At 44.4% G+C, this 20,520-nt stretch overlaps 1 protein-coding gene across 1 annotated transcript; it reads right to left on the bottom strand.

Annotated features, from left to right (window-relative positions):
* Nucleotides 1-4,183: 4,183 nt before the first annotated feature.
* Nucleotides 4,184-20,020, bottom strand: LOC121875872 (tubulin beta chain-like). The gene is made up of 4 exons (XM_042380585.1): nt 19,839-20,020; nt 6,897-7,131; nt 6,206-6,450; nt 4,184-5,583 (listed from the first exon to the last, which is right to left on the bottom strand). Exons 1-4 carry the CDS (start codon nt 19,893-19,895, stop codon nt 4,765-4,767), a joined length of 1,356 nt encoding a protein of 451 aa, XP_042236519.1. The 5' UTR covers nt 19,896-20,020; the 3' UTR covers nt 4,184-4,764.
* Nucleotides 20,021-20,520: the final 500 nt, after the last annotated feature.

The raw sequence follows: 20,520 nt of genomic DNA on the forward strand, positions 1-20,520 counted from the left end.
TTGTTTGTTTTATTCTTTAACTCTTCCTCTGGTATTTGTTAATTCCGATTTCTTCCGACTCGCGTGCCATCTCAACTCGCCGTCAACGTGGATACTCGCAACAAAAATTGTCTCTCTATTAAAGTGAAATTTTCTCTCGACGATGAGTGCTTAGTGTAATATGTGACGGTATGTGTAATTTAGAGATAGTTCCTTCAGTGATGGAGGTCAATAACATGACAAGTAACGCCAGTAAGTGTATGTAATGAAGATAAATTCGACTAGGCGTCATGGCAGCGTGATTTTGGAAGATAAAAATATTCAAAACTGCTCCAGGAATAAGTTTTGGTGGAATACAGATCTATGATTCTAGCGAGGATGTTTAGGTGAGTGCTTAATGACTGTACTAAACTGATATTAAGACGAATGTGTTTGTTTTAGAGCAAATAAATGTCACCGGATTAGATTTAATTAATTAGTTCAATATCAAATAAATTAAGAGCTAATAATGATGACTCACCAGAATTCTAGTTAGATCTTTTCTTATTCAATTTTCATCACTGAGTACGGATATGGTAATCATTTCTTGGACGTGTGGTTCCTTTGGGAGATATTATGCGCCAAGGCTTGCACTACGGCGGTGAGGCGACATGACGTGAATAATCCTGGGAGATCAGCATTTACGTCACCAGACTATAATTTATGCTTTATTAGTCTGGTCTGCAATGCAATATGAACAGTCAAATTCACAACAAAGTAACAGACAGCACTACAACGGCTCGAGTTTATTATGTGGCGAAATGATATATAATAGTTACTCCTCCAATATAATACGTTTTCTTTGATTTATTTATTCAAAATTTTAGGGAGAAACTCAATTATTTTGATCACCTGCCTGGCGTCCCGATTACCATTCATCAGAAAAACTGTTCCGTGCTCCGATATCAACTAAATTAAACAGTAAGTCAATCCTGGATAACAGTAAACAGGATAATTACTTTAGGTCCGTAACTTAAATTTTTCCCTCGTGGACTAATATAACTAGACGTGTTAACTAATTAATTTACTTCATAGCTAAATGTGTTAGTTGGTGTAAATGGTGTAATTTTTACCATTACTTATATTGTACTTAAATTTATATTAATTGAAGTGGTATAATTTTTACTTGAATTAGTTAGTTGAGGTATACTTTTGATTTCTGAAAATATATGTTTGTTTTCATTTAGAATTCTTGAGGGTAGACGGTAAGAGTGGACACAGGAGTTGTCTTAGAGAATGTCCTCGTGCTATATATTCTTTACTGGTGTTTGGTCGGGTAATAAACTCCAGGAAAGGGAGAGTGGAATATTATAAAAGTTCAGAGTGTTACTGCCCGGCACACACACACACACACACAACCAGAGAAATGTATCTTCCATATTTAGTTGTTGATGTAAATTAAGATGAAAATTAAACTACTCATATAAACTATAAAGTTGTTGAAGATCAGTAATACCTTATATGAACGCCTTGGATATATAGAAAGTATATCATTCACAAGTCTTGGAGGTTCTTATCTACTGAAGAAATTATACGACTTTGTGAAGAGCTTATTTTATGGCACCAACAGGTAGAACAACTTTATTTTAGAATAATAATAGTTTCTCGTGATGTCTTAATATTTAATGGATGTTGTCTAGTATTGAAACTCTTGAAGAACTGTGTTTATATTTCCTGACTGTTGAGGCATCTACAGGTTTGGTTATCAGATTAGGTGAGGTGAGGTGAGGTTAGGTTAGGTTAGGTATATACATAAAAACAAGTTAAATTATTCGGTTTAAATTGAATTGTGGTGAGGAAACTGAATTTGATATTATTAAAACACGTTCATAAAGGCGTGGCTTAGTGTCGCCCCATTATACTCGTTGTGTGTTATAAGATACCAAGATCTGTGCTCAGTGCCTAATGACCCATAGCAGTTAAGGCTCCGATATCTTGAACAACAAGAGTCTCGCTGATCCTCGAGATAAGCTTTATAAAAGAAGTTGTCGACTGAGAAGAAAATAATAGTTAATGGTGCTTAGTTTACCTGTCAGTTGAAGCATATATATTAAAACACTCAATAGGAACAACATTCTCTTTGCTGGTAATATTAAAACAAAAATGAAGAATAAAGATGAAGAAACAAAGAAAAAATCGTGAAAATGGTTAAAGTTATAATGTAATACTGCGCTTCAACAACTTACACGGTTCTTTTAGCACGTGTTTGTAAGTTAATTAACACGCTAGTTATTATATAGTAAAAAATAAGCAGAATAAGATATCGCCATGTTTTTAGTGCAATAAATTTCAACAAGAACAGCAGCTACACAGTGTTTGATGATGAGAGCATAGGAAGTTACTCGCCATATTAGGTATCGGAGAGAAAGCGTCCCAGATCTTTTGTCTATACAGTCTGTCTCACACAAACCCATCCACCTCACTTGTTTGCACCTGATTAGAATATTTTTTGGTCTTAATATATAGTTCACTCGTCTTATTGAAACTAACTTTTTTTTGTAGTTGTTTTATTTCTAATACTGACTGACACAAGCCTATCCATTCGTCTAGTTATTAGTTTTAATATGTCATTTACTACTCTTGTTAATAACCTTAAATCTTATTGGTAATATTTTATTAACATTAGTGGTTTATGTCACTATGTCACTCGCCAGCAGAGGTTTAGTACCGGGGTTGGTCAGTGAGGTAAAGTAATTAAGAATATCTGAGTTTATTTAAGTCACCTAATATTAAGTTCTCGACTATGTTTACTGATGAAGGAATGTAGTTTGTTGTTCTACGTCAATATTAACTTTATTAAGTTGTTAGAGTATAGATATTGTAAGGAACTATCATTTAATAATTACTGTACATTGATACTAGGTGTATTAATCCCATCTAAGTGGCTGTATTATCGTGATCAAAATAGTGTTGTTTGTTTGAATCAGTCTGTACCCAAACTTTTGATAACCAAACTTAACTACATCGAATAAAACCTACAGTATCTACCTAACCTAACGTAACCTAACCTAACCTAACCTAAAATATTACCAAACATGACCTAACCTAACCTTAAATATTACCTATAATCTCGTTAGTCAATACACATAAAAACTTAAATAAAACGTATCATATATTTTTGTTCATATGATGGAGGACAGGTTATTCTTACCGACTCATTTTTTCCCAGGTAAGTGTGATGTAACAGCTTCTCTTGGGACAGTAACACACTGTACTTCAGGAACTCATAAACAGCCTCGCAAGGAACAGCAGCACAGCACAGCACAGCACAGCACATCTCAGGTACAGTGAAACCTTCATTTAATGGTATATTTGTGGAGAGGAAAATCCGTTATATCGAGGGTCCATTAGATGTGAAACCCCCATCTAATGAATATGAAGGGGGGGGGAGGGGGGGAGGCATAAAGGTAAACAAAACAACAGGTAAACTAATTTTCTTTTGTGTTTAATTCTGATAAAGGATTGAACAGTTTCCAATTACATGGCACTTTTGATGAACCACAGAACCGATTAGTAGAAAGCTAGTCCACACTCACCGCCTGACACATAGTATGACGGGTGTTATCTTGTATGACACGTGACACAGCTAGCATGACACGCAGTACCTAACAAAGACGCGTCACACCTTGCGTATGTGACACACTTGACACCATCAGACGGACAAGACAACAACTGATTACTCCACTTGACACCATTATTGACACATTAAAGCTCTGGCGGTAATCATGACAACCTTATCTCCGTTGTTCAGTATATATTTATTAACATCTACCTTGAAATAGCACCAATAGAATAATTTATTAGAGACATCTTCAATAAAATCGCTAAAGGAAATATATAATCTTTTTTTTTTTAATTAATAGTAATAATTCAGACTATTAGTTGGATCAATACTTTTATCCCCAATGATATGGTGAAGTTTTCTGTTTGTTTATTGATTTATTTAACGGAAGTTTTGGGGCGAATTGTTGTTATTGGGAAGCATTGAAACAGCAACAGTGAGTCGTTATATCGTCGTGAGAGAGAGAGAGAGAGAGAGAGAGAGAGAGAGAGAGAGAGAGAGAGAGAGAGAGAGAGAGAGAGAGAGAGAGGATGGATGAGAAGAGGAAAGAAAGAATGAAAGAAATGAGAAAATGGTAGAAAGAGAAAAAGAGCGCAGAAGAAACGTTTGAATTAAAACAAAAATAAAGACAAGAGAACATTATAGCGGCAAAGAAAATAAAAGAAAAACATACAATACAAGACAAGAGGGAAACCCAGAGAGAGTGAGAGTGAGAGAGAGAGAAAGAGACATAGCAATCATCAACACAGGTGAGCTAGACGTAGACAGGTGCGGGCGTCCCAGTGAGATATGTTTTCTTTGATATTTCATCGTGATTGGATGAGGACCGTCAAGAGCGCCATCACCACCTCCAGGAGCAACACCTCTCCTTAAAGGCCTCCAGAACGGCTGCTTGTGGTCCCTTTATTATGATATCCAGTGTCGGGGTCTTTAAGAAGTCTTCAGGTTGATCAGACTTGAGAAAGGTCTTTGGTTACCTGTAAAAAGACCCTCAGTCGTTCTTGTAGACTTTTGGAGTGATGTTTAAGAACTTGAGAATACATGAAGTGATCTACTAAAGTCCTCACAGGGAGCTATCATGGCGAGTTATTATCAGACTTTGGTAGACTCGCTGTGGTGGGTGAAGACTCCTCAGATGATTCTCAAAGTCCTCCTGGTGGCCGCTACAGACGTCAAGAGACCAGTTAGTCAGTCTCCTCCTGGGCGTCCTCCTCCTCAAAGTCCTCCTCGTCGTCTATGGTGGCTTCCTGGTACTGCTGGTACTCGGACACCAAGTCGTTCATGTTGGACTCTGCCTCGGTGAATTCCATCTCGTCCATACCTTCGCCGGTGTACCAATGGAGGAAAGCCTTGCGCCTGAACATAGCTGTGAACTGCTCAGAGATGCGCTTGAAGATCTCCTGGATGGCGGTCGAGTTGCCGATGAAAGTGGAGGCCATCTTGAGACCACGAGGAGGAATGTCACACACGGCTGTCTTGACGTTGTTGGGGATCCATTCGACGAAGTAAGCGGTGTTCTTGTTCTGGATGTTGAGCATCTGTTCGTCCACCTCCTTCATGGACATCTTGCCTCTGAAGATGGCGGCGACGGTGAGATACCGCCCGTGACGAGGATCGCAAGCGGCCATCATGTTCTTGGCGTCGAACATCTGTTGGGTGAGTTCTGGCACGTTGAGGGTCCTGTAGCTAACGGCTTTACGGGCGGTGAGAGGCGCGAATCCTGGCATGAAGAAGTGGAGACGAGGGAAGGGGACCATATTAACAGCCAACTTCCTGAGGTCGGCGTTGAGCTGGCCGGGGAACCTGAGGCAAGTGGTGACGCCGGACATGGTGAGGGAGACCAGATGGTTCAAGTCGCCGTAGGTCGGGTTCTGGAGCTTGAGGGTCCTGAAGCAGATGTCGTAGAGAGCTTCGTTGTCAATACAGTAGGTCTCGTCGGTGTTCTCAACCAGTTGGTGGACGGAGAGGGTGGCGTTGTATGGTTCTACTACAGTGTCGGAAACCTGCGGAGACGATAACGAATAGATTAACGAACAGGAAGAACCGATATCTTAAGAGCTTTATATAACGTACGTGGGAATACTATACATAACATAGAGGTTTATTTAACGTAGGTGAAGACAGTAATATTAAAAAAGACCTTTATATTTATCTTCATTCACAACTTAATACAGTTAGTCATGAATAACAATGTATACGAGTCTCTACACAATGTTAATGCTATAGTGTTTTAGGAAGAAGTCTGATTACATAATAGAAGAGGAATTATTTATGATTTTTTTTATGCAGTAAAGATTCAACCCAATTATAAGAATTAGGAGCATTGTTATGTATTATTCCCAGTGATAATTTGAATATACAGTGCAGCATTAAAGAGAGAGAGGGAGGGAGAGGGGAGAGAGAGGGAGAGGGAGGGAGAGGGGAGAGAGAGAGAGAGGGAGGAAGAGAGAGAGAGAGAGGGAGGAAGAGAGAGGTAGGAAGGAAGAGAGGGATGGAAAAAGATAGACATGGAGAAAAAGAGGGAAAAGGGACGAGAATAAGATAGAGGAGGAAGAGGAGATGTAAAAAAAGAGAGAGGGAGAGAGAGAGAGAGAGAGCACCCTGCTACCCCTCAACAACACCCACCTTCGGGGAGGGCACGACGGAGTAAGTGTTCATGATTCTGTCGGGGTATTCTTCGCGAATCTTGGAAATAAGGAGAGTGCCCATGCCAGAGCCAGTGCCACCACCCAGAGAGTGTGCCAACTGGAATCCCTGAAGACAGTCGCAGTTCTCGGCCTCCTTCCTCACTACGTCCATTACGGAGTCGACCAGTTCAGCGCCCTCTGTGTAATGACCCTTGGCCCAGTTGTTACCTGCGCCGCTCTGACCTGTTGAGAGAGAGCAGGATTGGTTCAGTGTTTGGTACAGCAGTGTGTTTTGGGTTTTGTTTAATGGTCGTTTGGTTGTTACGAAGTGTAATTGAAGTATCTAAGACTTATTCCAGGAAGTTAATGATCATGGTAGTTGAAGCATTTAAGACTTATATAAGCCAGGTACTTAACAATCCTGGCAGTTGAAGCATCTCAAACTAAGACTTCCTCATGAAGACCTTGGGTATAGAAGCACTTAAGACCAACATAGAAAGATAATTACCCCTTAAAATATTATAATATAAATACAATAGATTTAACACTAAACAACCAATCAACTACCTCGTTACAAACTGACCCAAGACCTCGGTTACAAGCATGGAGTGAAAACAACAATACCAGTATCAATCACAACTCAACATACCATTGGTTCATAAATCACCCCGTCCAACAATAACACTCACCAAAGACGAAGTTATCAGGCTTAAAGAGTTGTCCATAGGGTCCGGCCTTCACTGAATCCATAGTACCGGGTTCCAAGTCGACGAGGATGGCGCGGGGGACGTAGTGGTGATAGCCAGAACCCTCATTGAAGTAAACATTGATTCTCTCAAGCTGTAGCTCCTCGATGTCTCGGCTCACTCCCTGGTACACGCCGTTGGGGTCGATGCCGTGCTCGTCACTGATGATCTCCCAGAACTGTGGAGGTAGAGAAGAGGTTAGGTTATGGTGGAGAGAGAGGGAGAGAGGTTAGGAGAGGTTAGGTTATGGTGGAGAGAGAGGGAGGGAGGGAGGTAGGAGAGGTTAGGTTAAGAGTGAGAGGTAAGGGGGTACATATACCTTAGTTGAAATACATGCTGAACCAATTATAGACTAGTATGACGATTCTATTATCTATCTATCTGTCTGCCTATCTATCTATCTGTCTATCTATCTATCTATCTATCCATCTATCTATCTGTAAGCAGCAGGTGGCGGGGGTCACACGTCGCCCTTGTGTGTAAAATGAGAATCTTAAGTGGCTGGAGAATGTTGTAGTTAACACACAGGTGATGAATGAGGGCAGAGAGAGAGAGAGAGAGAGAGAGAGAGAGAGAGAGAGAGAGAGAGAGAGAGAGAGAGAGTTAAGTACTTTCTCTTCTGTCAATGTAGAGTAGAGTATAGTCATGGGACGCTCTGTACACACACACACACACACACACACACACACACACACACACTCTAGATTATTTTCGTGTGGGTGAGGGAGGTGAGAGAGACAGATGGTGAGGGAAGTGAGAGAGACAGATGGTGAGAAAGTCAGGTGGTGAGGGAGGTGAGAGATGAGGGACCCGTTTTATGAAGTTAGTCAAGTTACCTCAGTTGACCTTTTGTCTTGTTCTCTCCCCCTTTCTTTCTTTCTTTCTTTCTTCTTTCTTTCTTTCTTTCTTTCTTTCTTTTTAGTTTATTACATCGCCACAACACCTGAGTTGGCGTGTTGTTCCAGTTTAGGGAGAGAGAGGAAGGAAGGAGGGAGAGAGAGAGGAGGGAGGGAGAGAAGAGGGAGAGAGAGTGAAGTGATGAAGAGAAATGAGGGAGAGAGAGAGAAGAGAGTGGAAGGGAGAGAAGAGGGAGGAAAGGGCAAGAGAGGAAGGAGGGAGGGAGGGAGGGAGGGAGGGTCACCCAGCATGGTGATCACACGAACAACTGGTTTTTATACCCTTAAGTCCAGGTCGAGTGGTGGTCTCTCTCTCTCTCCATGGCTGTAAAACTCTGGAGGTAGTAGGATCGACGCCCACACGCCCACATCTCCTCCCTCCTCTTCCAGTCTTCACGCCCACAAACACATTCTCCCCTTCCTGTTCTCACACCTACACAAATCTTCCCCCTCCCTTCCCCCTTTCTAACCCCCCCTTACCTCCCTTTGTCTCACCCACACACACACATCCCCCTCCCCTAACCCTCCTGTACCCCCCACTGCTTCACCTACGCCAACACGCCCCCCACGCCCACACACCCACGGGCGAGGTCATCACTACCACCACCTTTACCTGGGCGTACTGTACCTTTAATTAAGTCGAGTTTTTAGTGAATTCTGTTGTTCTTGTTTGTATATTGTTGTTGTTGTTATTGTTATTGTTATTGTTGTTGTTGTTATTTATTGAAGATCACGTTGCTTAAAGTTATGTGGACAGAGTGGAGAGGAGGAGGTGGATAATGGTGGAGGTGAAGAAGAAGGGTTAAGAAGAGGAGGTGGAGGATTGTGTAGAGACCACAACCACGAGAAGTAAACAAGAAGAGAGACGGAAAAAGAAGGAATGAAGAAATAGTATTAATAACAATAATGGTAAAATTTGGTAACATTAGACCTGAGAGAGTACAGTATGTCGTAGGTATTTATCCATCCGTCCGTTCGCTTTACCCATCCCTTAAAACGTCTGTCTGTCCATGTTTGCGTTTATCCGTCCATGCGTCTAACCGTCCATGCGTCTAACCGTCCATGCGACTATCCGTCCATGCGTTTATCCGTCCATGCGTCTAACCGTCCATGCGTTTATCCGTCCATGCGTCTAACCGTCCATGCGTCTATCCGTCCATGCGTCTAACCGTCCATGCGTCTATCCGTCCATGCGTCTAACCGTCCATGCGTCTATCCGTCCATGCGTCTAACCGTCCATGCGTCTATCCGTCCATGCGTCCGTCCGTCGAGGAATAATTGTCAACTCACAAACTCGACCAGACAACAGCAATTCTTATTCCCCAAAGAAGGACTATGGTAATGTTACGCCCTCACACCTGTACCTCGGGCGGGCTCGCTCGTGGGCGTGTGGGCGGCTGGCATATTAGGTTGTGTCCTTGGGCGTGTGTCAGGTGTGTTTAGACATGGGCGTGGCGCGTGTGGGCGTGGGCGGGACCCCAGGTGGATGAATCATGGTAAGAAAGAGGAGGAGGAGGAGAAGGCTGGTGTGTGTTGCAGGTCAGGTGGTGGTGGTGATAGTTGTTGTGGTGGTGGTTGTTACTAGTGGTGTTGTAATAGTTGTTGTTATGATAATAATAATAATAATAATAATAATAATAATAATAATAATAATCAACAGTATGCACCTCTTAACACACAGACGGTCAGTACACTCAGACAGAAACAAGTTATATACAGAGGCTGGCCAAAAAGATGTTAGACTCTCTCTCTCTCACTGTCTTTATCTGTCTATCTATCTATCTGTCTATCTATCTATCTGTCTATCTATCTATCTGTATATCTATCTATCTATCTATCTATTTATCTATCTATTTATCTATCTACACTCTCCCAATGCCTCATAAGGTTAAGTCCTTCACGACCCCACACACCTGTCGCCAGTCTTTAAGAGAAATGGGGGAGGGTAAGGGGAGGGGGTAGGGGGTAAGCAGGGCAGGTATACTCGCTCGTGTCTTGCTGACCCGACCATATAAGATCATCTCTCTCTCTCTCCTGGTGCCCTGACTACTACTACTACCACTACTACTACTACTACTACTCATCACCGTACCCCACCTCATCCCCTGCCACTCTATCCCCAGGTCAACAGAACACCTCAAACCTTTACCTCCCTCCCCCCCACACACACATACTATCCCCACAGATTCAACTTATTGCCTTCCCCACCACCCCCCTCCACCTTCCCCCCACCACCCCTTCCTTCCCACCCCTGTGATATACTGTGTGGGTGCAGGCTGGGGTCCGAATGAGGTTGAACAGGTGTGTGTACGTGCAGGTTATTTGGAGGTACAAAGTGGAGGTAACAGCTGTGAGGAGGGAGGGGGTGAGGAGGAGGAGGAGGTGAGGGAGGGAGGGGGTGAGGAGGAGGGGGTGAGGGAGGGAGGGGGTGAGGGGAGGGAGGGGGTGAGGGAGTGCTTTCTCTCTGGGGTACCTGCACTGATAACATCAGTGACGTTCCTCCTCTTGCTCTTGTTGTTGTTGTCTCTTGTTGCATATATTGTACCACAAGACACACTCACATAAGTCCCTCATGAAGCTAAACGTGTGAAGCGAGTTAACTACAAGTCACACTCACTTTAGCTGCCATTCACAAATCCCTCATGAAGCTAAACGTGTGAAGCGAGTTAACTACAAGTCACACTCACTTTAGCTGACATCCACGAGTCCCTCACGAAACAGAGTACGAAGCTTATCTTTGACATGGAGTACAGGCGTTGTCTTGTGTGTGTGTGTGTGTGTGTGTGTGTGTGTGTGTGTGTGTGTGTAATATCTAGGGAGCCTATTAATCAGTCAAAATAATCAATGCAAGTAATTAAAATACCTGGATTTTTGGGGCCACTTTTCAACAGGGTCGGTTTGGGGCCACTTATAAACAGAATCCGTTTTGGGGCCAATTATAAACAGGGTCGATTTTGGGGCCACTTATAAACAGAATCGGTTTTGGGGCCACTTATCAACAGGGTCGGTTTGGGGCCACTTAGCAACAAGATATTGGGTCACTTGTATGGCCACCGGAGCCATGGTGAAAGGTCAAAGGTGAAAGGTCAAGCTGATTAGGATAAAGGTCATCTTACTCAAGAGATGCAACCTTAGGATGTCTGAGATTCACGTTTAGGATGTCGAGATTCACGCTTAGGATGCCACCAGCGGAGAGATCTGGTCGGAGCACATGAAGATTAACACCCCAGCTTATTTCCCTTGGCTAATACCCCCCGACGGACACAGAGACGGGCATGTGTACAGAATCCCTCTTAGGTATTCAAGTACAATAACAGGATGAACAAGATTTCTAATTAATTAAGAAGCTGGATGGCTGGTGGGGGCAAGAATCAGCTGGGTGTTGGTAGGTGGGTGGTGTTAGGTGGGTGGTGTTAGGTGGGGGTTGGTAGGTGGGGGTTGGTAGGTGGGTGTTGGTAGTAACAGGTGGTCAGCAGGTGGTACTAGGGTGGAGGAACTATGGTTTAGCTACAAGTTCACTAACCAAACCAAACCTCTCCCCTCTCCCCACCACCATACGGCACCATCACGATCCTCAACCTAACTCAGCCTTCTCCCTCCCTGAATCTTTCTCTCTCTTCCTCCTCGCCTTTAAGGATGAGAAAGAGAGAGAGAAAAGGAAAGGATGAGAGAAAGAGAGAGAGAGGAGGAGTTGAGAGAGAAGGAGAGAAAAAAGAATGAGAGAGAGAGAGAGAGAGAGATCAACACGACAGTAGATACACCACCCTGCACACACACACACTGATGGCTTACAATGACTGGACGCGACCCATATCGAGCCCATGGACCACTTCACCAACACAACACCTTATACAGCCTGAACAAGGTGGACGGTGGCGCTTTAACACACCTACCTACCTACCTACCTACCTATCTACCTTCCTACGTACCTACCTTCCTACCTACCTACCTACTCGCCGGATAAGAAAGAAGGGCATCTACAAGGCCTTTTCATTCATAAACTTGGCCGGCTCCAGCTGGCTACACCCTCCCTCCCTCTCCTCCTACGTACTGCAATTTCTTCTGTTCCTCTCTTCCTTTTCCTTCCTCTTTTTCCTCCTCCTCCTCCTCCCTATCCTTCTTCCCTCTACTCCTCACCTACTGTAAATCCTTCGCACTCTTCCCTTCCTCTTTTTCCTCCTCCTCATCTTCTTATCTCTTCCCCTTCTATCTACTGTAACCTCTGCTCTTCCTCCTCCTCCTCTTCTCTTCTCCGTCTTCCTCCTCCTCAGCAAGAAGAAGAAAGTGAACCCGAACGTCTCTCTTGTATAACCTGGAAAACACCCTCATCACTATTCTCTCAACTCAGTGTGTCAGCCGAGCGCCCCGTGTCTCACATACTTACGGCACACCACTTAGTATTCCAGACAGTCATACACAGTGAGCGGATTAGTGGTGACGCCGTGGTTTAGTGGTGACGTCGTGGTTTAGTGGTGACGTCGTGGTTTAGTGGTGACGCCGTGGTTTAGTGGTGACGTCGTGGTTTAGTGGTGACGCCGTGGTTTAGTGGTGGAGTATGCGTCTAGTATGTGGTAGATCCTTGACTGTGGCGTTCATACAGATAGGGCTGGGAGGGGATTCGACCATCGCCCTCCCCTACTTTCCTCTCCCCCCTCTTCCCTCCCCCTCTGCTGCCCCCCTCCCCTCCCCCTACCCTTAAAAATATAAACAAAGTGAATAGGAATCAAATTATATCCCCTTTTTTTAACCTTGCCTGTCCCCATCCATCGTCCCACCTCTCCCAGAAGCTTTTAGATACAGGACAGGACCTCCAAATTCCATTCATGTTTGAGGAGAGGTTGATTGGAATTCACCTCCGTGGACTCAAGTGTGTGTGTGTGTGTGTGTGTGTGTGTGTGTGTGTGTGTGTGTACTGTCGGGTCACCTTGCCGACGGTGGGACTAGTATCTCTGCCAGGTGTAACGGAGTAACCCGCTACCTGCTGAAAAATGTTATAAACCGAGGCGTGAGGAGAACACCACCACCTGTTCTATACATATAACACCTTGAAGAACATACAACATACACCAGAACACTGAAATCACTCCTAAATGACATTAATTTTTACTCTGAGTTTGGTAAGGGAAGGTGAGGGGGGTGTAGGTATAGGTGTGTGGTCCCTCATACCTGTAATTAGGGACACAGGTAAGGGAGGAAGAGGGTACTGAACTTAAGTGATTATTAGGACTGGTGGTAAGAGCCTTGTGATCGCCCCCCACGTTCACACCCATGCCCCCCACGTTCACCCTTGCCCCCACGTTCACACCATGCCCCCACGTTCCTTGTGCCCTCCACGCCCACTAGTATTTTAGCCTACGCCCTTCAGCTCCACTTTAATACTTCTCCACGCCTTCATGGCCACACGCCTCCACTCTCTTCCTCCTCCTCCTCTCCTTCCCAGTCTTCCCTTCCCTTCTATCGCCTTTTCTCCCGTTCCTCTCCTTCCTATTCTATCATTTCCTCCTCTTCCCCTCCCTCCTTCTCCTCCCGCTACTTCCCCCTCCTCCTCCTCCTCCTCCATCTCCTCTTCCCTCCCAATTTCCTCATTCTCTCCTCTTGTCCCTCCCTCTTCCCCCTCCCCTCCCCTCCTACATTTCTCTCTCTCCCATATTATGTTTGTGTGGTCTCATCAAGTCAGCCCCTCACCCCCTGGAAGGGTGGGAAAGGTAGTAGTGACAGGGTGTGGTATCTTTTTATCCGTTATTTCTTTCTTAGTCCTCATTCTTTCACCATTATTTTTGTTTATCTCCTTTCTTCTATTATTGCTTTTTACTCATCGTTTTCTCACCACCAGTCTCTCTCTCTCTCTCTCACCATCACCACCACCACCACCATCATCACCACCATCACGTCTGCTACACCGGATGGACCTATCACCTCAAGTGCCACCCTCCCTGAACCTATAATATCATGTATGTGTCTTTCTCTTCCTCACATGATATATACCTACTGGTGAGAGAGAGAGAGAGAGAGAGAGATAACGTGTTTTTGTGTATTTCTGTGTATAAATGTGAGTGTAGTTGTAATGTATGTACGTATGTATGTTTGTATGTATGTATGTATGTATGTATGTGTCCCAGAGTGTTCGTTGCCTTGGTTCTCTTACAGCTTTCGTCACACACACTTATGTTATGAAGATTTTAACCATGTAAGCACGCACACAGCATCACCCTGGTTATCTTAGGCAAGGAGGGGGGTGAGGAAGGGAAGGGTAGAGAGAAGGAAGAGGGGGTGAGGGAGAGAAGGAAAGGAGTGAGGAAGGAAGGAGGGGTGAAGAAGGAAGGAAGGAGGAGGAGTGAGAAGTGAGGAAAAGAGGAAAGGGGAAATTGAGAAAGGAGGGTGAGAAGGAGGAGGTGAAGAGGAAGAGGAGGGTGAGAGGAGGGTGAGAGGGAGGGAGAATGAAAGAAAAGAAGAATGAAAGAGGGGGAAGGGAAAAGAATGAAGAAGGGGGTGAGAAAATGGTGGAGGAAGGAAAAAGATGGTGAGAGAAGGAAGAAGGATGAGAGATGAGGAAAGTCAGGAGGAGAAGGAGAAGAGGTGAGAGGAAGTGAGATACAGAAGGTGTGTGTAGGAGTAAACTTTCTACCCGGGGCATTGACTGTGGTGGTGTTGAGAGGCGCGTGTGTGTGTGTGTCTGGCCAGGCGTCTGATAACATGGCCAGGTAATAATAATAATAATACCAATAATAATAACAATGGCAAGATAATTATACTTTATTAATTAAAACATAAATAATTACTCAATACTTTACATACTTATTTAAATAATAAGTAATTAATTTCCCCCATTTAAGTACAGATTACTGAATTAATTCCATATGTCCTTTATTAATCTATTCATTACTAACAGATTAAGTTTTATTTTTATTATTAGTAGTATGTTTTTTTTCTTCGGTGGTTTAATTCTGTCTTTCCTGGGTTTATTTTTGGCTTTGTTATGATTGTTTTAGGAGAGTTAGAAGGTATGTTACTCAGCAAGAGGCGGCCACTAGAAGAAAAAATATTGGAACAGGAATATCAAACATGGCGGGCGGTTTGTTGACGCTCGGTAAATACTGACTTGATGGAGACACGCACACACACACACACGCATACACACACATACACACACGCATACACACACACACACACACACAGTCACCTCCCGGCACGTACAGTACAAACAAAACAATAAGAAAGGGCCGTTTGTCTCGGGGTACCTGTAAATTTACATAATGTCCTGCAATATTGCATCATTATGTTCCATCAACGTGCAAGCTTTATTAGAGGTCGGTAATGGGATTGTTTCAGTGTATTGCAAGGCCCCCCCCCCCACCCTTAAGTCCTATTAGGCTCCAACCAATCCTGACCTTACTTTTAAAATTAGGGGTCGTTAAGATTGGGACCACCTTAGGATTAGGTTAGATTAGGTTTTGGTTAGGTTAGGTTTTGGTTAGGTTAGGTTAGGTTAGGTTAGGTTAGGTTGAATCAAGACTTAAAACCCGTTAGGAGTGGGGGTAAAATAAGCCTGGGTTAGGGCCCAATAGGACTGGGGCCTGTGACCCCTTCCTCATCTCCTTTCCGTACACCATCTCTGTCTACAACACATACAGCCCCCTCCTGTAGAAGTGTGTGTGTGTGTGTGTGTGTGTGTGTGTAGGTAGTGAGTAGGTAGTGTGTGTGTGTGTGTGTGTGTGTGTGTGTGTGTGTGTGTGTGTGAGTGGTGAGTGAGTGAGTGAGTGTATGTGTGTGTGTGTGTGTGTGTGTGTGTGTGTGTGTGTGTGAGTGAGGTGGTAGTGGTGAGTGAGTGTGTGTGTGTGTGTGTGTGTGTGTGTGTGTGTGTGTGTGACCTCTAATGTCAGCACTGTGTCCTGTATCTAGTACCCTTATAAGGCTCTCGTCTCACTGTGTGTCCACCCCCCCACCCACCCACTTTACCCCTCCTTTTCCTCCTGATGACCTCAACAGCTGGTCAGAAGGGGTAGATTGAGAGAGGGAGGAATGGGGGCGATGAAAGAGGAGAGAAGAGGGGGGCGATGAGAGGGAGGAATGGGGGGCGATGAGAGGGAGAGAAGAGGGGGTGCGATGAGAGGGAGAGAAGAGGGGGGGGAGGGGGAAGCGAGGTCAAATCCCCCAAGATGTACCTCCTCCTCTTCCTTCCCTCCTGATCTCTCTCTCCCTCCACCTTTCACTCCCACCTGTCGCCAAAACTCTCTCTCTCTCTCTCTAAATCTTGAAGGAGGACTTGACCCTTGAGTACGATTCACCTGTTGACTCTCGAAGGTGGAGTGTGTGTGTGTGTGTGTGTGTGTGTGTGTGTGTGTGTGTGTGTAGTCCAGTTCAGCTGCGTGATCGTTACTGTGGACGCCATGTGTTAAAATATGCATTAATTGCCTCCAGGAATGCTACCTGTGTGACGTGACGCCCCAACACGCCTCACAGGTAACCTCTTAACACAACCCCTAAAGTCCTCACCTTTCCTCACTGACTTCACTGATATAACTTTCCCCACTACATAACACTTGTTCCGTCACTAACACACCTGTACCCATCAGCTGTTTCTGTGCTTAGAATGAATTAAAAGATTGAAAATAAGACAATAATACAGGTATGATAGTTATTAACTCGACCACAGGTAAGACGGGGTAATTAAAACTGTGTGAAAGAGATGGTGGTGGTTGTTGTTTTAAAGGCCCCAGTTATCGACCTCTATATAAGGACCTGTGAGTCAAAGAAACCAGTATATGTAGTTGTTACACCGGGGTTGGTTGGCTAAGTTACCACCCCCTCCCTCCCTCCCTCTCCGCCAGGTGTTTTTGTTGTCATATAAGGTGACTCTACCCATACCGTCACTATAGGGGGGGGGGAGGGGTTTGGTTAGATTTGGTCTTTTCTTATCTACTGGGATAAATGCACTATACATCCGCTCACAGAACATCATACCTGGGTCTACGTGCACTGCCCTCACACCACACACACACCACGCCCTCACACCACACACACACCACGCCCTCACACCACACACACACCACGCCCTCACATCACACACACACACACCACGCCCTTGCACCACACAGCAGCTGGTGCAGTGTGTGTGTCTCAGTCTAGACAAAGGCAAGATCAATACCATTTTATGTGCATGATCTTGCACCAAGTCGCCTCTGGTTCATTTATCTACAATATAATTACCCCCCCTTACCTACCTACAACCCCACCCCCTCCCCTACTCTTCATTGCGCTACTATTGCCACTGTCTCTCCCTAATGACCCCAAAATGTCCCCAAATTCCGCTAATTAACCCCAACGAAACGTCCTGCCTCATTACCAAGAAGTCAAATTACTCTATATAACTTGGACATATATTTCAGTGTTGTGACGGTCGCTGCTTGAGTATAATGTTGTCGTTAGAAAGGCGGCGTTCACCCTGGTGAGTTCTGAATCCGTCTTAAATCCGGGAGAGGTGGGAGGAAGGGTAACGAAGCGAGCTGTGTTGACATTGGGCTCTCACACGCTATGGTTTATGCTACACTGTCACCCACCCACCCAACACGCTTCCTTGTGTGAGTCTCTTCATTATGGACTAGGAATATCTCTTTGTCTTTCGCTTCTCCCTCGTCGAGTCTCGTTAATAGGTACAGCGGGCCATTTGTAAATATTAACCATGCTAGTTGGAAATATGTTAAAAGAAAATCCAGTTATATATGTAATCTTGACCATCTGTTTACATGTTGACGTAGCCAAGCTTAGAGGCAGTAATGCTCTGTATATTAAGCTGTGGCCGCGTATCATTAGTGAGTCGGGGAGAAATAATGGTGGCTGGTGTGTCTCTTTATGTTCCTCTGTCATGTTGGTGATGTGTGGTGGTATGTGTCATGTTGGTGATGTGTGGTGGTATGTGTCATGTTGGTGATGTGTGGTGGTATGTGTGTCATGTTGGTGATGTGTGGTGGTATGTGTGTCATGTAGGTGATGTGTGGTGGTATGTGTCATGTTGGTGATGTGTGGTGGTATGTGTGTCATGTTGGTGATGTGTGGTGGTATGTGTCATGTTGGTGATGTGTAGTGGTATGTGTGTCATGTTGGTGATGTGTAGTGGTATGTGTGTCATGTTGGTGATGTGTGGTGGTATGTGTGTCATGTTGGTGATGTGTAGTGGTATGTGTCATGTAGGTGATATGTGGTGGTATGTGTCATGTAGGTGATATGTGGTGGTATGTGTGTCATGTTGGTGATATGTGGTGTCATGCAGATATTCTTGTACCGTGAATATATTTAGTGTCAAGTGTCACGTATCATATAGAAATAATAAATGCTCTGTGTCATGTCATACAAGTGTTGTGTCAAAGGTCATGCAGGTAGTGACCGTGCATGACACCAGATTATATGTCCACCTGCTATGCCAAGCTCGGGCCTATAAACTGTCAAGTGTATAGGCTTTTGTCACACCTGCCAGGCACGTAGGTGTTAGCGGGGACCTCCATTATACCTCACGCAAGCAGGTAGACAGGTGGGAAGAGTCAGTTAGATTGACAGTTATTTAGTCAGTCAGTCAGTCAGTAGCGACGCAGTTATCATACACCGTGACTCCAGGAGAAGGTCACACACACGCACACACGCACACACACACACAACAGGAAGTTACGATGGTCTCACTCCCTCATTAAACACACACCCCTCCCCGCGGCGGCCTCCTCCTCCTCCTCCCACATCAAGAAATTGTTTATTCCAAGACTATTTCTCTCTCTGACTGGACAACTGGCGCCTCACTCTATCTTAATTGGCTCTCAACCATTCCTAATGGGCCCTTAACCAATCCTAATGGGCCCTTAACCAATCCTAATCTAGCCTTCTCTATTGGGATCTAATCTTACTAGGGACTCGTGTCTTAATAGGCCCCAATCAGGTATTATTATTATGACTCAACCCTTATTTGACCTGATTTGACCCGTAACACCCCCCCCCACACATACTGGAGTTCATGAGCCAGACAGGAGTCGAACCCTTGACATATTGGAAACAGATACTTGCGTTACCTCTGCACTGCGTACACTAAATGCGTTTTCTATAGAGATCGACAAAGTAAACACACACGATTGCTCTTAGCTTTACTGCGACAAATTTTTAAGTCTCGTCTTTGTGTTATTTTAGTTTAGTTATTCCTTTACCATCATTTACTATATCCGTTTTCTCTTTAGTGTGACCTTGAGATACTGATAATAAGGGGGAAGAGATGATGGTGAAGACCCACGCTCTCTGAGATTTTTTTTTACTCTGGGTGAGTTGACGATGGTGTCCGCCTGTCTTTGTTGTTGTTGTGGAGAGAGAGAGGGAGAGAGAGAGAGAGAGAGAGAGAGAGAGAGAGAGAGAGAGAGAGAGAGAGAGAGAGAGAGAGAGAGACAGTAAGTTAAGGAAAGTGACAATAAGATAAACTGAATGAAAAGGGAAGCAATATAGAGACCAATAACTAGAGAAAAGAATACAGACCACCGCCCTTCCTGCACCCTAGAGAGTAGAGGGGACAAGAACGTGACATAACCAAGCCAGTGTAACCTTGTAAAATAGAATCACCTGAAGATTAGCCACCCGAGCTTATTTACACCGGATGATTAACATTATCTGTGGGGATTGGGTTAGGGTGGTTAATCATAAGGGAGAACTAAGCTGGGGTGCCTAATCTTCACGTGACTCATAAATCATAATATGGACGGGGGACCAACAAGGCAAGTGTGTGTGTGTGTGTGTGTGTGTGTGTGTTTGATAGATGTTCACAACGTTAACAAGACGATGACGGTAAAACGCAAGCCGATTTGACTAAGGACAGCACACCAAGAGTCTTCCGCTGTACTTAATACCATTCACAATACTAACAACAGTAATACCTTCTAATATCTTCACTACATACTAAAACATATCTTCATTATATGCGAAAAATCACAACACACATAAGGAAACCCAGGATGAATTAGCTTACCTTTGATCCAATCTGGTTACCGCACTGGCCGGTCTGGAGATGAAGAATTTCCCTCATGATGTATGGGTTTGTGTGTAGGTCGACTAGACTAGTTTATTAAATACGATCTGGAGGCCCCGACCTGTGTTGACTGGAGGACGGCGAGCGGTGAAGTGAGGAGACTGAGGGAGGACCATAACACTACACCCTCGCCTGGCTCTCTGCTGCTCTGCCCACCTCACTCAGCCCCTCCTCCTTCCCACCCCCACGCAATTCTCCTTAATTCTCACTCACTTTTACACCTCTACGCGACTTTTTAAATGATATATACAATTAATTCACCTATTTATGGATTAATTAATAAATCAACTGTAGACAAACGTTCGTATTTTGTTATTTAGACAAGGATTAAAATCATCGCAGGGTGTTAAAACAGCAGAAGCTTCGATCATCCGTGGGTGAGAGGTTGGCCAGTACCCCGGATGAAGACGTGATCTCTGATTGGCGGAGAACCTTAGCCCACCATCTTACACATCTGGGCGCCCATACCCAACACTCTCTCAAAAACCTTATAATTAATATTTCACGTAGAAGGCGGCCATGTCAGTCAACCACACCAACATATACGGTAAATATTCACTCCATTATAGCCGATAAATCATTCCCAAGATGAATTAGATGTTTTAATAAGGAGGAAATAAGT

The sequence above is a fragment of the Homarus americanus genome, unplaced genomic scaffold, assembly GCF_018991925.1.
Source record: "Homarus americanus isolate GMGI-L3 unplaced genomic scaffold, GMGI_Hamer_2.0 scaffold18884, whole genome shotgun sequence".
In the NCBI taxonomy this organism is placed as follows: domain Eukaryota; kingdom Metazoa; phylum Arthropoda; class Malacostraca; order Decapoda; family Nephropidae; genus Homarus; species Homarus americanus.